This window comes from Leucoraja erinacea, chromosome 13 (assembly GCF_028641065.1).
Source record: "Leucoraja erinacea ecotype New England chromosome 13, Leri_hhj_1, whole genome shotgun sequence".
Classification (NCBI taxonomy): Eukaryota; Metazoa; Chordata; class Chondrichthyes; order Rajiformes; family Rajidae; genus Leucoraja; species Leucoraja erinaceus.
Window position 1 is genome coordinate 28,670,719 of NC_073389.1, and position 17,318 is coordinate 28,688,036.

At 43.6% G+C, this 17,318-nt stretch overlaps 1 protein-coding gene across 4 annotated transcripts in view; it reads left to right on the forward strand.

Annotated features, from left to right (window-relative positions):
- mcf2la (mcf.2 cell line derived transforming sequence-like a) overlaps window positions 1–17,318 on the forward strand; it is a 110,737-nt gene that overhangs the window by 70,562 nt on the left and 22,857 nt on the right. For all 4 annotated transcript variants that reach the window (XM_055644710.1, XM_055644711.1, XM_055644708.1 and 1 more), the window contains 8 exons: window positions 648–813; window positions 1,797–1,885; window positions 4,046–4,122; window positions 8,714–8,780; window positions 10,941–11,056; window positions 11,857–11,926; window positions 14,469–14,561; window positions 16,720–16,812. In XM_055644710.1, coding sequence (XP_055500685.1) covers window positions 648–813; window positions 1,797–1,885; window positions 4,046–4,122; window positions 8,714–8,780; window positions 10,941–11,056; window positions 11,857–11,926; window positions 14,469–14,561; window positions 16,720–16,812 — 771 coding nt within the window. The remainder of the gene's footprint in view (window positions 1–647; window positions 814–1,796; window positions 1,886–4,045; window positions 4,123–8,713; window positions 8,781–10,940; window positions 11,057–11,856; window positions 11,927–14,468; window positions 14,562–16,719; window positions 16,813–17,318) is intronic.

A 17,318-nucleotide genomic window follows, 5' to 3' on the forward strand; every position in this document is an offset into this window, starting at 1 on the left:
GTTAAAATGTAAAAGAAATCAAAACCTTCACCAATATACCAATTTCTAGCTTCAGTGGAGGGAAGATGGGAGGTGAACATGGGAGACGAACAGAGATATAATGTGCCTGGGAAGTTTATGGGGGAAGCTGTGGATGCTAAAAATCTGAAATAAAAACTGAAAATATTGGAAAAATTCAGCTGGTCTGACAGAACCTGTGGCAAGTCAGGTTCACAGATGCTGCTCAAAGTGCTGAGCAATGCAGCATTATCTGTTTTTAGTCCTCCATGGAAATGGGGAATGGATTCTAAGTCGCCACTCTCCCTGCCGCATGCTCCCTATCCGCTACTACATCCAGATCCTTCGGGCTTTCCTAGTCTGATAAGAAGCTAGACATCCAGCAAGCTTACATTGGGTAAAGAAAATATTTGATAAAAGTGGGACACACTTTTATAGTGGGAGACACTTTTATAGGGCAAGAACTACCACTCCCTGCTCTTAGAGCTGCCTTAGGCATGCAGGAAACCCCTCAAACAGCAGAATCTTGCTATAAATGGATCTCTATTGTGAACCAAGATTAACCATATGAATGTAGCAGCGAATATAAAGTTGAGGTAAGAGCTTTGAAATTGCTTATAAGTATAATGACACTACATTTATTTTTGCAGAACCATGTCCTGAAAATCTTCCAGAAACAGGAGGCAATGGAGGAGATGTTTGAAAAACGGCGTGTGAGCCTGAAGAAGCTGGCTGCAAAGCAAACCCGTCCTGTCCAACCAGTGGCCCCCCGACCAGAGGGAGTTCTAAGGTCTCCCATGCTTCTCTCCACGACAGGTACCTTTTATAAACCCCTTTCGCCTTGAGAGTTCGAGGTGAATGAAAAATGTGGTCATAACTTGAAGCCAGAACAGTTGCACTGGTGTTTCCCTCTTGCCACTGCACACTCTATCAATCGATCAATTATGTACACAACACTAAGGTGTGCTAAGCAACCGCATGGGTACTCATGAGTCTGAAGAGGGATCCCAATCCGAATCATCACCTATCCATGTCCTTCAAAATGCTTCAGATGAACTGAGGTACTCCAACACTTTGTTTTTCCTTACAAGTAATTAATCTTCTGCGTGTAACTATGCAGCTACAGTAGATTTGTGTGTCCTGACACCTGTACATAAACTATCGCTTAATAATGCTATCTCTTCTGCCTTAGTCTTCCTCATTGAACAAGTAGCTGGGAGCAATACTCCATGCCCATTTCCCCACACCTGGGATTCTGTTCTGGGCTGCGCACCTGCACCCTGTTCCAGGCCAAGTATCCAGTGCTCAATCTTGACCATACACCTGGTTCTTGACCCAGGCTGCTGTTTCAGGCCTTGTATCGGATTTCCAATCCAGACCGCACACCTGGCTCCTATTGCAGACCACGTATCCAGTGCCCTATCCTCACTTGCGTACTAGGCTTCTGTTCCTGGCCACACACCTGGCTCCTCTTCCAGGCTATCGAGCTGGAATTCTGACTCCGAGGCGTTTAGTAATAATCCTGCGAATGGCAGCTTCATACCATTGGCTCCACAGCATGCACACCAAGGGTCCATACCTGAGATTCGGCAACTGACCCATGTTCCTGGCCACTCACCTGGCTCCTGTTCTGTGCTGTACATCTATCCTCCGTCTCCAACATGCTATATCTGCCACCTGGTCCGTACCCTCTGTATTCCAGCTGTACACCTGGACCAGTTCCCCACTCAAAGCAGCCAATCTGTACTCGCATGCTTAACGGAGGAACAACCATGTTTAATTTAAACTTTATCTTTCAGATAACAGAAAAGGATACGAGCCCAATTCCAGCCACAAAGTAAATGTAACCCAGATTAATCTGCTTAAAAAAAACAGAAGTCTTGCAAAGGTACAACCGTTTTTAACAGTTACATTTCGTGATCTATTCAATTATTACCTGTAAACTGTATCTCAGTGGTCCAGAGCAGTGATTAACTCGTGGTTGCATTAGGTCAAAGGGAGTAAGTAGTTCCTGACTGTGGTCAATTTGCTCAATATATATGTTTAAATATTGAAAACGGCTGAAGGAATTTAGTGGGCCGTACAATGTATTTGGATGGAAATGCTCATTTTGTGTTGGGATCTTTCTTCAGACTGATTGAATAGGAGAGAAAACTGGAAAAGAAAAATGGGGCAGGTCAATACCTGGAAAGTGATTGGTGGATACGGATATGTGAATGATTCGAGATAAGTGGAGAAAGTGATGAAGGGCAGAGGTGAAAAAGAGACAAAAGAGTGTTAGATAAGGAAACAGGATAAATACAATGTAAAGCCAGAGGGAGGGATATTGGTGGAAGGTCACGGGGGGGAGAGGAAAGAGGGGAGATAAAAGGAAAATATAGGACCCAGAGATGGGAAATGTGCATATGGAGGATGGAAAAGGAGCAGGGTGATTGAGGTGGTGGTAGAAATGTGTGCAACCGGGATGGGGTGGCAGGAGAAACACGGGTGGCGGGGGGGGGGGGGGGGGGGGGGGTGGTCTCACTCTGACAACGGAGGAGGCCAAGGACAGTAATGTGTGTGTGGGAATGGTAAGGCGAGTTTAAATGTTTGTGTAGGAGTTCGCAGAATTGATGGGGTTTGTGGAGAATCGTTAGAGTGAGTTTGTTGCGAACTGCTGACTCCTTGAAAAGAACAGTCTGTGAACTGAGCGCAGAGACAAAGAACAACGTGAACTCAATGTTATAACTGATAAAAACCTAGACAGAATTGTGAACAACAACCCCTTCTCAGGATGAAGATAATGAGGTCATGCCAACCGGTCCACTAGGAAGAGACCAGAGGAACAACATGGGTGATTGGTTTTGAGCCAATAAGAAGCACCACAAAGATTGCGAGCCTAATATATCCTAATTATCCTATATAGATTTTAAAAATGCCTGCCTTTTAGCTAGAGTCCATATCTCTTAGATGGTCTTAAAATGCTTAGTTCTGATACCATGCAGTCACTGTGCCTGGATAAATGGGTTGAAAACATTTCCTATTGAACCCAGAGCTTCATTGAGAATGACATGAGCCAACAGTTAGCAACTGGAAGCTCCAGTATGCTCTGGCAAACATAGCAAGTATTCGGCAAATTGGTCGCTTAGTTTACGCTAGGTCTCACTGATGTGAAGGAGGACAAATATTGGCATGACAAAGAAAAACATGGGAGAGGGATTATTTCTTGAATCTCCCCTTCTCTTGTCCAACTGTACAGAGAATATTTGATCATCATACTGAATCTAAACCACTTCCCTTCAATCAGCAATCTATCAATCCCATTAACATTTTCTTTACCCATTACTTAGTATCATATTATCATTAAACCCTTGCAGCTTTCTTTTCATTGCCCAAACTTCTAAAAGGCTCTTAGGCCTGATGTTTTCTCTATAATTTTATAACCTCCCCGGAGCCCTTCCTGCTCTCTCAGCAGGCCTAATTATCCAGGCGAGTGGACTGCATCCCAACAGAGCCAGCTCCCTTTCCAAAGTGCCAGTGGCTCTTTGGTATCAAAACCCCCCATTCCTACACCCTCGGATCTGTTTGACATGTGCTAATATACATATGGTTCAGGTAATAATGGGAAAATTATTAGTTTTGAAGCTTGGGATACTGCTTGGCAATTTTGTTAAGGTGCAGCAGATGGACATTTAAGGGGCTAGTAATAGGTGAGAGACAGACCTGCTGGTCATTGATGCATTGCACATCACCTAAGCTCCTCTAGATAACTAACTCCCTGATTTCCCACCCCTGGTGATTACCAAGGCGTTTTCTGTACCAGCAGCTCACCAGGTTAAGCCAGTCCGAAGCATCAGAATGCTACATTAACTCTTGTGTGGTCATAAAGCACACCCCCTCTCCATCACCAAGTGTACATTGACTCCAAAAATAAGTTATAGAATCCTATATTACTTTTTGAATGCCTGCTTGTAGTAATTTTATAACCTTATTAATTATTGTCAGACTAATCACTGCAGTTCATAGAGTGAATCATGAAAATACAGTAAGATTTTCCTTCTTTCTGTAGATTGAGATGAATGAGCTTGGCGATGGAAGGAAATGTTCCCCATCAGATGATGAGGAGAACCTTGCAGTGTTAAGGAGGTGAGACATCAACTGGTATTGGGAAGAGTTGACAATAAAAAGAGATTTAAAAAATACTTCCTCTGACCCTAAACTGTCAATCTTTCACCTATTACTTGCCTCTTAAATGTCCATCGTGATCCATAACGTGTCTCTGAGCATTGTCCATTTGTGACCTATAACCTTTCATTCTGTTGGCACTGTGGTGCAGCTCCTGTGGTCCAGGTTCAATTCTGAATTCCGATGTTGTGTGTGAACTTTGCATGCCCATAGGTTTTGTTCCACATCTCAAAAACATGCCTGTGGAATGTAGACACAAAATGCTGGAGTAACTCAGCAGGTGAGGCAGCATCTCTGGAGAAAAGGAATGGGCCTTTCTTACACATTTAAGTTCTTTCTTACACATATTGTCCACTCCACTGCGAAATCTCCTCAAGGTATGGCCCATACCTTCTCTACAGAGATGCTGCTTCACCCGCTGAGTTACTCCAGCATTTTGTGTCTACCTCTGGAATGTAGATGGGTAACAGGAGAAATTGATGGGAAGATGTGAGATTAGTGTAAATCGGGGATCAGCATTGACTTGGACTGGAGAATTTGTTTTCACGCGATAACTGTCCATTTCTGACCTGCAACCTGGCTCTAAACACTGTCTGTGTTCCTTGAGGTAATTACGCTCCTCTGACAGTAGACAACATACACCTACAGTGCATTCAGAAAATATTCAGACCCCTTCACTTTTTCCACGTTTTGTTACATTACAGCCTCATTCCATAATGGATCAAATTATTTTTTTTTTTAATCGTCAACCTACACCCAATACCCCATAATAAAAAAGCGAAAACGGGTGTTTAGAAAATTTTGCAAAGTAATTAAAGAGAAATAACTGAAATATCACATTTACATAAGTATTCAGACCCTTTACTCAGTACTTTGTTGAGGCACCTTTGGCAGCAATTACAGACTTAAGTCTTCTTAGGTATGACGCTACAAGCTTGGCACACCTGTATTTGGGTAATTTCTCCCATTCTTCTCTGTAGATCGTCTCAAGCTCTGTCAGGTTGGATGGGGAGCGTCGATGCACAGCTATTTTCAGTTCCCTCCAGAGATGTTCGATCGGGTTCAAGTCCAGGCTCTGGCTGGGCCACTCAAGGACATTCACAGACTTGGCACGAAGCCACTCCTGCAATGTCTTGGCTGTGTGCTTAGGGTCATTGTCCTGTTGGAAGGTGAACCTCCGCCCCAGTCTGAGGTCCAGAATGCTCTGGAGCAAGTTTTGATCAAGGATCTTTCTGTACGTTGCTCCGTTCATCTTTTCCTCGATCCTGACTAGTCTCCCAGTTCCTGCCACTGAAAAAATCCTCACAGCATGATGCTGCCACCACCATGCTTCACCGTGAGTATGGTATTGGCCAGGTGATGAGCAGTGCCTGGTTTCCTTTAGGGCAAAGTGTTTAATCTTGGTTTCATCAGATCAGAGAATCTTGTTTCTCATGGTCTGAGAGTCCTTTAGGTGCCTTTTGGCAAATTGCAAGCGGGCTGTCATGTGCCTTTTACTGAGGAGTGGCTTCCGTCTGGCCACTCTACCATAAAGACCTGATTGGTGGAGTGCTGCAGATATAGTTGTCCTTCTGGAAGGTTCTTCCATCTCCACAGAGGAACTCTGCAGCTCTGTTAGAGTGACAAACCACCCCCTCGCCTGACACTTTCCCTTGCAACTGCAGGAAATGCTACACTTGTCGCTTTACCTCCCCACTTGATTCCATCCAAGGACACAAGCAGTCTTTCCAGGTGCAGCAGAGGTTCACCTAAACCTCCTCCAACCTCATCTATTGCATCCACTGCTCTAGGTGTCAGCTGCTCTACATTGGTGAGACTTGGTATCGTTTCGCCCAACACCTCCGCTCGGTTTGTACCAACCAACCTGATCTCCCGTTGGCCCAGCACTTCAACTCCCCCTCCCAATCCGAATCCGACCTTTCTGTCCTGGGCCTCCTCCATGGCCAGAGTGACTCCCACTGCAAATTGAAGGAGCAGCACCTCATATTTCGCTTGGGCAGTTTACACTCCAGTGGTATGAACATTGACTTTTCCAATTACAGGTAGTCCTTGCTTTCTCCCTCCTTCCCCTCCCCTTGCCAGCTCTCCCACAGCCTATTGTCTCCGCCTCTTCCTTTCTTCTTCCCCCCCCCCCATCCCCACCTCCACATCAGTCTGAAGAAGGGTCTCGACCCGAAACGTCACCTATTCCTTTGCTCCATTGATGCTGCCTCACCCGCTGAGTTTCTCCAGCATTTTTGTCTACCTTCGATTTTTCCAGCATCTGCAGTTCTTTCTTAATCAGGAAGCCATGATGTAGCGTTATAGGACTTTTGTTAGATTACAATTGGAGCATTGTGTGCAATTGATGCGAGACCTGATAGAAATATATAAAATTACGAGGGACACAGGGTAGATTGTCAGAACCTTTTTCTCAGGATTGAAACATCAAATACCAGAGGGCATAGATTTAAAATGAGAGGGGCACCATTTAAAGATGTGCGGGACAAGTTTTTTTTACACACAGGGTGAAAAATTGCTGCCAGGGGTGATGGTTGAGGCAGATATAACAGTGGTATTTAAGAGTAGGTACTGTATATGTATATGCAGGAAATGGAGGTACAGGTGCACAACCTTTTATCCGAAAGCCTTGGGACCAGACACTTGTCGGATTTCGGACATTTTCGGATTTCAGAATGGAAGATTTTTAGCGTAGATTAGGTAGGTAGCGCGGGCGGCTTGACCGGGAGAATCATTGCATAAATGTTAGTCAGTTAGTTTGGAGGGATTTTATGTGGTGGTGGTGGAGTCGGGGTGAAGGGGGAAACTTTAATTCTTAGTGCCCTACCTGGTCGGCGACTCCCAACCTCGCGGAGCTGGGGGCTCCGTCCGGCCGCGGGCGGCGCCGGTTGTAGCTCCGACCCCGGCAACTCTACCCCTGGCTGCGAGGCGCTCCAAATCCAGCGCGGCCCGCGGTCGGACGTCCCAGCTCCGGGAATGTCGGGAGTCGGCGGCGTCGCAGCGCTGGGATACCAGCGGGGAGCGAGCAATGCCTTACCGGGTCGCCGTGCGGCAAGCTCCGGAACGCTGTGGCCGCCGACACACAACATCGCGGAGCGTCGCTGGATTTGGAGCCGCGGAGCTGGGGGCTCATTGCAGCCGCGGGCGGCGCTGGTTCCCAGCTCCGACCCCGGCAACTCTACCCCTGGCGCTGATGCCGCCGACTCCCGACAATCCAGCGCGGCCCGCGGCCGGACGTCCCAGCTCCGAGAATGTCGGGAGTACAACCGGCGCCGCCCGCGGCCCCACCGGCCACAGCGCTGTGGAGCTTACTGCACGGCGACCCGGTAATGCATTGACCGCTCCCCGCCTCTCCGACCAGGTAGGGGACTAAGAATTAAAGTTTACCCCTTCACCCCCCTTCACATAAAAGCCCTCCAAACTAACTGACTAACATTTAAGCAATGATTTACAGATGTTTAAGCGTCTCCCGGTCTCCAGGGAGGAGGCAGCCGCTACAGTAGTACAGACCTGGGTTGACCGTGGGTCGTTTTGGGTCAAGTTTGGCGCCAAACGCGAGCTTTGGTGCGCAGACGACATCTGGAAAAAATGGCCGGTTTTCGGAGCTTTTCGGTTTCTGGAACACCGGATAAAAGGTTGTGCACCTGTATATGAATTACGTGCAGGCAGTTAAAGTTGTCCATTTCTGCAGCTGATCAATATCCCGCTGTATCTTCTAACAGCATTCCTTGCTGTCTGCAACTCTTCCGGTGTCGTCAGCAAACTTACTCACCAACCCATCTACATTATTGTCTAGGTCATTTATATATATCATAACCAGTAGAGATCCCAGCGCATTTCCATGCAGAACTCCAGTGGTCACAGGCATCCAGCCAGAATATCTACCTTCCACCGCACCCCTCTGAATCCATATGATCAAGTCATCATGAATCCCGCACACATCTTAATCTTCTGGATCAGCCTACCATGAGGGACCTTATCACAAGCCTATGGTTAATGAAAAAAACATAACATTAATGGGTTATTGGGCTGGTAAGAATTGCCCTACACTTATCCAGAATACTAATATGGGATCTTTGAGCAGAAAGGTCTTGATTATGCATCTTACTGAAAGATGGCATTTTCTCCATGTAACACAGTACTATATTGGTGTCAACTTGGATTCTGCATTAAGCCATAGTGTGGGATAAATTCCAAGGATTGTGCACTGGTCAACATTTACTGTCATGGACAAATGCGTGAGATTAATGGAAGATTTGTATAATTGGATACATTGGTAAGGACAAAGTTAAGTAGGCTTTATCTTTTGTATTGTTTCTATCACTGCTTGTCAACAATATCTTTTGGGGAAAAAACAAAGTACTGGAATAACTTAGTCATATGTGGAGGGAATGGATATGTGTCATTTTGAGTCGGGACTCATTCAACTGATAACTTTTCAGACTCTGCTACCGTAATTACTCTTAAGTGCAAAAACTGTTACTGAGGCTGCACATTTGTATAGTTCTTGCAATTTGGTAAAATTGTGTGACAAGGTTATTTAATTCCACAGCCACGTAATGAATGAACTGATTGAAACTGAACGAGCGTATGTAGAAGAATTGCTCTGTGTGCTTGAGGTAAGACAGTTTATGATTAATTTTGTACAGAGCAATGACCATAATAATTTCACTGTCCCTCATTATCTGTTTCATTAACACAATGACAATTTGAGCATCGTAACATATCATTCAAATTCATGCCATTCGATAAAATTTGGCGGGAACATTCACATAAATCTTCTCTGCACTCTTTCCAGTGTGAGGGCATACTAGCAGTTTTTCGTCGGTGCACAGAGACTGAAGGGTGATCTCATGAAGTATACAAAATCTTGTGGGGGGTAGGGTAAACTCTTTTTCCTTGGATAGGGGAATCAAGTGCACAAAAGCATAGGTACATGCTGAGAGCAGAAAGATTTGATAGGAATGCGAGTCAAAAATTTATACAATATGAAAACAGGCCCTTCAGCCGAATTCATCCATGCCAACCAAGATACCCCATCTATGCTCGTCCCATTTGCCTCTGTTTGGCCTATATCTCCTTTCCTGTTCATGTACCTGTCCAAGTTTCTTTAAAATGTTGTTGTAGTACCTGCCGAAACCCCCTCCTCTGGAACCTATTTCATATACCCACCATCCTCTGAGTGGAAAGAGTCGCCCCTATTAAATCTTTTCCCTCTTACTTTAAACCTCGGTCCTCTGTTCTTGATTCACCTACCCTGGGTAAAAGACTTTCTGCATTCACCTCATCTATTCCCATCATCATTTTACACATCTTTATAAGGTCACCCTGCACTCCATGTAATAAAGCCCTAGCCTGCCCAACCTCTCCCAACAGTTCAGGACCTTGAGTCCTGGCAACATTGTTGTGAATCCTTTCTGCACTTTTTCCTTCTTACTGACATCCTTTCCATATCAGTGTCCAAAACTGAACACAATACACCAAATGCAGCCTCGCCAAAGTCTTGTACAACTTCTACACTCAATACCTTAAGTGATGAAACTAATATACCAAAAGCCTTCTTTACCACCCTATCAGTTTATGACAACACTTTCAGGGAACTAAGTACCTGTGCGTCCAGATCCCATTGAGGGGCAGCGTTTTCACCAGAAGGGAGTGGGTATTTGGAACGAGCTGCCAGATGAAGTCACTGATCCAGGCACAATACAATATTTCAAATATATTTGCACAGGGACATGGATTAGACAGGTTTAGAGGGATGCAGGCCTGGTGCGGGCAAATGGGTAACTATCTTGGATGGAACATCTTGGTCATCATGGATGAATTGGGCCAAAAGGCTTTTTCCGTGCTGACTCTATGAGCAGGAGGCATTGAAGATTAAAGAGCAGTGATAATGGTGAAAGAAATATGCTGGGACATACGACATGGAACTTAGATGATAAATTGATACAGAGAGAACTCTCGGGTCAGGCAGAACTGGAATCAGTGAATCGAGAGTGAAGCAACACAAGTCCATCTTTGGGGGGCAGAGCAATGTGTGACTCCTCAAAGTATTAATATTTCTTAAACACAGGAATGTCTACTTGTTGTATTTGCATTCTGAGAGCTTTACTCATGGCATCGAAAGATCAATTAAACTTGAGGTAACTTTATAACCAATTGATTTACCTGTGATTGTTAGAAAAAGAAACAATCCTTTCCTCTCTGAAAGGAGATGGGGTGCTTTGTTAAATGTAAACTTAAGGAAGAGGAAACTCATGAAGTTCGATCATTTATTTATTTACGTAATTGTTAAGTGGTATTGTGATTTGCAAGTACCAACATATGTCCAGATTGAAGGTAGGAATTAAATTACTTAACATCTTCATGAACATTTTGACTTCTGTAAAGTAATTCACAGAATGTAACCAGTAGGTGAAGATTGTACGACAAACTGCATCAGTGCTCAGTCACAATGACCTGCCTGCAAGCCAGATCTCAAGAATAGTGATATAACCATATAACAATTACAGCACGGAAACAGACCATCTCGGCCCTTCTAGTCCGTGCCGAACACTTACTCTCACCTAGTCCCATCTACCTGCACTCAGACCATAAATCTCCATCCCATTCCTTTCCTGTCCATATACCTATCTAATTTATTTTTAAGTGATGTGAGATCCCTGATATGTTTCCAATCTAAGAAGATCAACTGAGGATATTGTAGTTGACAGGACGTCTCTTCCACCACTAAATGACGGGAGAGCATTGGTTTTGATCCACTGTTTATCATCCTCCAGGGCTATGCTGCTGAAATGGAAAACCCCTCAATGATTCCATTCATCCCGATGGTTCTGCAGAAGAAGAAAGATGTGCTCTTTGGAAACATGCCTGAAATTTATGACTTCCATAACAGGTGTGAAAAGTACTAGGTGGTAAGTGGTGGGTGGTGGTCTCTTCATTTGTACGTAGCGTGAAAACTCACACACCACCTTCCGGATCCATCTCCAGTACCCACCTGCTCTTGCAAGTGGGAGCTGGAGCTATTTCCACCAACTTCACCTTTCAGAGATCTAGGCCCCTCCACTTCCTGAACACACTTCAGGTGGACTAACTTGTTTCCCTCGGTGTACCCCAGAAATCGCACTACCTGCTCATTAATAGCATAGGTTTTAATCCCGGCTGACAAAATGCAACCTGTTTCTTTAGCATTGTTGCATTATACGATCAGAGTTATTAAACTGCAACCCTGGTTGTAAAATACCTTGGGTACTTTGTGAAGAAAGGTAGTAGGTTCTCTCTAACATTCTGGCCAAAATGATCCCCTTGGCCTGTTGTCATTGATGGCTGAGGGACCCTGCTGTACACAGTGCTGCTGCATTTCCTGCATTATAGCAATGATCATATGTTAAAAATACTTGACTGGTCAATAAATAGATGGAAGATCAAGAGTTTATGGACTCTGCCATATATAATATGTCATTTCTTCTGAGCTGGTACATTCGGGGATTCCAGTGTAAAAAGTTTCAGCTGTATATATTTTAGCCCGATTGGCATTGTTCGGATCGGGATCAAGGTTCTACTGACAAATCTGGCTACAAATGTCCAGATTTAGTAGAAGCTTCATGTTAAACCAGACACGATTCATGGAATCCTTTTTGATAAGGAATTTACACAGGCCAAATTAAGAAAATGTATTTTCTTCTTTCTACTTAGAATATTCCTAAGGGACTTGGAAAATTACATTACATGCCCGGAGTTGGTGGGACGATGTTTCCTGGAGAGGGTATGTAGAGTCATTTTCAGTGATGTTATGTTGGTCTGAGATCATTGTTGGTGTCATGGTGAGGGAGTAACCTAGGGTGCCAGAAACCACCATTGTATACCCTACAAATTCTAGTAATGCTCCATAAAATCCCAGGGCATGCTTCTAATATTACTCTCACTCCCACTGATACTCTCTTTACAATTCCATCCTGCTCCTGCTTTCATTTCCTCTCCTGCCTTCATTTCGTCTCTCATTCTCATTCTCTGCCACCCAATCTTGCGTTCCTCCCACCTGCACTCAATCTTTCTTTGAGTCGCCCACTTTCACTTATTCCAGATCCTAATTAAAGCATACTTACACTTTCCATCATTTCCACTACACTAATACCTGTCTATTTGATTAGCTAGAGCTTGTATTCGCCTTGATTAAAACTTTTAAGATTTGGAGGAATCTTGACAGGATGATGTGAACACGATACTTCCTACAGTGGAGCAAGGTGGGGGTGGGGTTAGATTTGGTAAGATGAATAAATGTTTAAAAATAAGGGGCTAATGACAAGAAATGTTTTCTAAGCAATGGAGTCTTGGATAATGGTTGAATTATATGTTCCTGTAAATAAGGCAGTGCCAGGCTGTTACTTGAAAAACCCCATAGGGCACCTCTCCTAATTTAGACCTTTCCTAGATGTTTGTGGGAGATTATTGTAAATTTGATTGGATTGGGAATGTCAGAGATGAGTGAAACATGGCTAAATTGATACTGGTGATCTGCCTAGGTTTATACTATTCAGAGGCTCAGTGGGGCATTTCAGAATGTGTTTAAAAGTCAATCATGTTGCTGGCGTTCTGAGTTAAATAAAGGCTAGATCTGGTCACAGTAGCAGATATCCTTCCATCAAGGACTTGCGTGAACAAAAAAGTTGCTTATGAAAATCTAATTGTTTTGTAGCCACCAACATTGATGCTACGTTTTAAAATCTTTCTATATTATGTAATTTATAAAATAATTAATAATAAATACTTATAAAGTGAGAGGATGGAAAAATCAAATACGAGATGGCACAAGTTGAGAGAGGCTAGATTTAATGGTGATGTGTGGGGCAAGTTTTTTACGCAGAAGGTGGTGAGTGCCAGGAAAGCCAGGGGTGGTGGTTGAAGCAGATACGACAGTGGTGTTTAAGACTTTTGGACAAGCATTTAGGTATGCAGTAAATGGAATGATATGGGTGATATGCCAGTAGTTGAGTGATTGTCTTAATGCCAAGATGTCTACCATTGTGTTCAGCACAGATATTGTAGGCTGAAAGGCCTGTTATCGTGGAGTACTGTTCAATGAGAGGAGTCCAAAGAGAAGTTGGCATGTGTGAGGACAACTTCCAGATGTTTTGGTCAGGACCCTTCTTCAGATTGATTGTGGTGGGGGAGGCAAGAAAACTGGCCCCTCACACTTTCTTCAAGTTAAAGGTTTAGCCAAGGGCACTCGCATGGACCCCAGCTATGCCTGCCTTATTGTTGGTTATGTTGAACAGTCCATATTCCAACCGCACACAGATACTATCCCCCAACTCTTTCCATGCAGCATCAATGTCTGCATTGGGGCTGCCTCCTGCACCCGTGCAGAACTGGTTGATATCTTCAACTTCATCACTAGCTTCCATCCTGCCATTAAATTTACATGAATTATCTATGGTAACTCTCTTCCCTTTCTTGATTTCTCTACCTCCATCTCGGAGGACAGACCATTGACTGATGTCTACTCCATACACACTGACTCCCACAATTATCTGGACTACACCTCCTACCCCGCTTCCTGCAAATACATTATCCCCTACTAATTTCTTAATCTCTGACGCATTTGCTCTGAAGACGGGGCTTTCCATTCTATGACATCTGAGATTTCCACTTTCTTTAGTGAGGTTTCTCCCCTTGTGTCATAGATGGATCCCTCACCCACGTTTCCTCTGTGATCGGTAATTCTGCTCTTGCTCCCCCTCCTCCCAGACAGACCAAGGATATTCCCCTGGTCCTCACATTTCACCCCACCAACTTCTGCCTCCAACACATCTTTATCCGACATTTCTATCTCCTTCACCTTCAACGTGATCTCATCAAGTCACGTCAATCGGTGGTAGCCAGTGCCATCCTTTTCGCTGTTGTGTGCTGGGGCAGCAGGGTGAAGGCCACGGATGCCAACAGGATTAATAAACTCATCACGAAGGCTGGCTCCATCCTGGGGGCGTAATTAGATACATGGGAGGTGGTCCTCAAGCAGCGGAGCATCTTGGACAATACAGCTCAACCCCTACATGACACACTGGTCAACCTGAGGAGTACCTTCAGCAAACAGACTGGTTCCACCAAGTTGCAGTACAGAACGGCCACAGGAGATCCTTCCTCCCTGTGGCTATCAAATTGTACAACTCTCCCTTCTGTCGTGGGGTAGACTGACAAATATCAAACTAAATGGAGTGACAGTGGTGGTTGGGATTTATATAATTTCTTTAATTTAGTGAAATTTTCAAAAGTGAAATCTCTCCAAATAAGATTGTTTGTAATTGCAGATGGAAGGCCTTCAGATTTATGAATGGTACTGTCGCAATAAACCTCGCTCAGAAAGTTTGTGGAGGCAGTGTTCAGACTGCATCTTTTTCCAGGTACTTTCACCTCATTGTTAATTCTCCCACCTGATATGCTACAAATTCATCCATTATTAAACTACTGATAAAGTTAAATTACTTAGAAGCAAATATTGTCGTATAATGCGGGAACAAGCCCTTTGGCCTCATGAGTCTGTTCAAAGCATTGAGCAATCATCAACTGTAATCCCAAACTAATCCCATTTTGTTCTCACAACATTCCCATCAACTTCCCAATTTCACCCTCAACTCCTCTTTGACGGCCCTTTATGGGAACAAATGAACCTGCCAACTAGCACTTCTTATCTTGATCTTTGCTCTATATATTGTACTTGAGATTGGCTTAATTGTATATGTGTATATTATATTAAACTGATTAGATTGGATAAAATGTAAAAGTAGCTTTTCATTTTATCTTGATATATGTAACAAAAATAAATTACAAAGTGAATGGTTACAATTTTAAATGCACTGTGTTAAAAGCAGATTCAATTGTAGCGTTCAGACGAGAGCCTTAGATTGATTTGTTATTGTCACATGTACTGAGATGGAGTGAAAAACCTTTGTGTGTATTCGGGTAGATCATGCCATGAGTATAATCATATGCGTACAAAAGAGAAAGTAAACAAAATGATGTTTATAGTGTTACAGCTACAGAGAAATTAATTTAAAAAGTGAAAAGACTACACCAAAGTAAAGTAGAGGATCTGAGAGATCTGTTTCTAGAATCTAAGAACAGCAGGGAAGAAGCTGTCTTGAGTCTGGGAGGCATACTTTTAAGCTTGTTTATCTTCTGCGTGGCAGGAGTGGGGAGAAGGGAGAATGGCCAGGGTGTAAGTAGTCCTTGATAATGTTGACTGCATTCCTGAGGCATCATGAAATATCGATGGAGTCAATGGAGGGTTGTTTGTGATAGCTGCATTGCAAGATGGACTGGGGTGCGTTTACAACTCTCTACTATCTTTTGTGACCTGGGGCAGAGCAGTTGCGATACCAAACTGCCAAACCAAATTTCCTTTGTCTTCTGAGAAAGTAGAGGCATTGGTGTATTTCCTAGCCTTCAATATGGTTAGACCAGGACAAATTGTTGGTGATATATACTGAGGAACTTGAAGTTCCCGATCTTCTCCTCCTCAACACCATTGATACAGAGACTCAATGTGCTCTGAGCAGTCTTGTCAGAGTTTGGCTGGTTTGCACAGTGCCCAGATGATCTACATAAACTACAGATCTATCTGTAAAACATTTGTATCAGTTGACAGACCCTCGAGGTCAGTCTCTACAGTGCTCTCTCCATTCCTTGTGTTCCCAACAGTCTGCATTGATCTTGCTCTAATATGTCTATTGCTTGAATACATCTACAGCTCAGTTTTTGGCTCTGCTCTCACATATTTCTTGTAGAATGTACAACGGAGGTTCATTGCAGGAGGGACTGATACAAATAATTTATTTGAAGCTTCGCCCAAGGTTATAGATGCTGGGAATGGAAGGGTATAGGTCATGTGCAGGCAGATGAGATTAATTTATGTTCAGCATAGACCTTGTAGGTTCCTGTGCTGTACTTTTTTTTAATGTTCTAAGGCGTTCTAAATGGTGAACAAGGCAATTTAGCTACCAGAAGAGGCAATTTTACTAGCAGAGGAGGTCTTTTTTTCTGGCGGATCAAATGACCCAACTAGTGGACAAGGCAATCTAATTATCAGACAAGAGGACAATATATGACATGGTACAAGTGAAATGGAAACAGTTTATACTTCAACCCTTTTTTCTGAATAATAATGAGGGGAAATGGGCAGGAAATGTATACATTGGCAAATACAACCTTGGCAGGCAGTGAATAATGTCTGGAGTGCTCTCACTGAAAGAAGAGTTAGATGCTGTGACTGGGGGGGGGCACTGGATTTTTTGGCAAACATTAATATTGAAGAGGCTGACTGGCCCCAACTTCCGGGAGATATATGAATAGCTTTCCGATACTGGGATATGTTAGGACTTTGGTGAAAGCCACGACCTATCCAGAATAAAATATGCAGTCTTAATTCACATTACATAGAATTTTTATATGCCTTTTTATGGCCAGATTTCTATGTTGCTGATTTCTGTATGTGTTCAACAATAGCAATTAAACCTATAAATATTATTCTGACCTCCATGCCTATAAAACATTGTGTTCCAGGAATGTCAGAAGAAGTTGGAACACAAGCTCGGCCTGGATTCCTATCTGCTCAAACCTGTGCAGCGGATAACAAAGTACCAGTTACTACTGAAGGTGAGGGTGAGCACCGGACTGGGTGGTTGGAACTCTTCACCACATTAAGTACAGCAGTGCAGATGTAAACTCATTCACTGCAGCCTTTTACATTATTTCTGGGCACTGCAGACAAGATGAGCAATTACTTCCCATTCATAGAGTCATGGAAAGAAGCAGAAGCAGACCCTTACTGCCCACCTTGTCCATTCCAAAGTAATGCCTCTCTACACTAATCCTATTTGCCTGCATTAGGCCCATATTACGCTACATTTCCATACACCATTTAAAGGTAATAGTATCTGCTTTCATTGCTTCCTCTGACAGGTCATCCTAATATTTGCCCTCTCTGTGAGAAAATATGCCCTTCAGACTCCCTTTAAATCTTCCCCTCAAACCTATGCGCTGTTGTTCTGCACATCCATTCACTGGAGAACGTATGTAACTATCTATTCTATCTATGCTCCTTATTTTGTAACCTCTGTCACCCCTCAGCCTCCCACGGTCCAGTGACAATAAACCAGCCT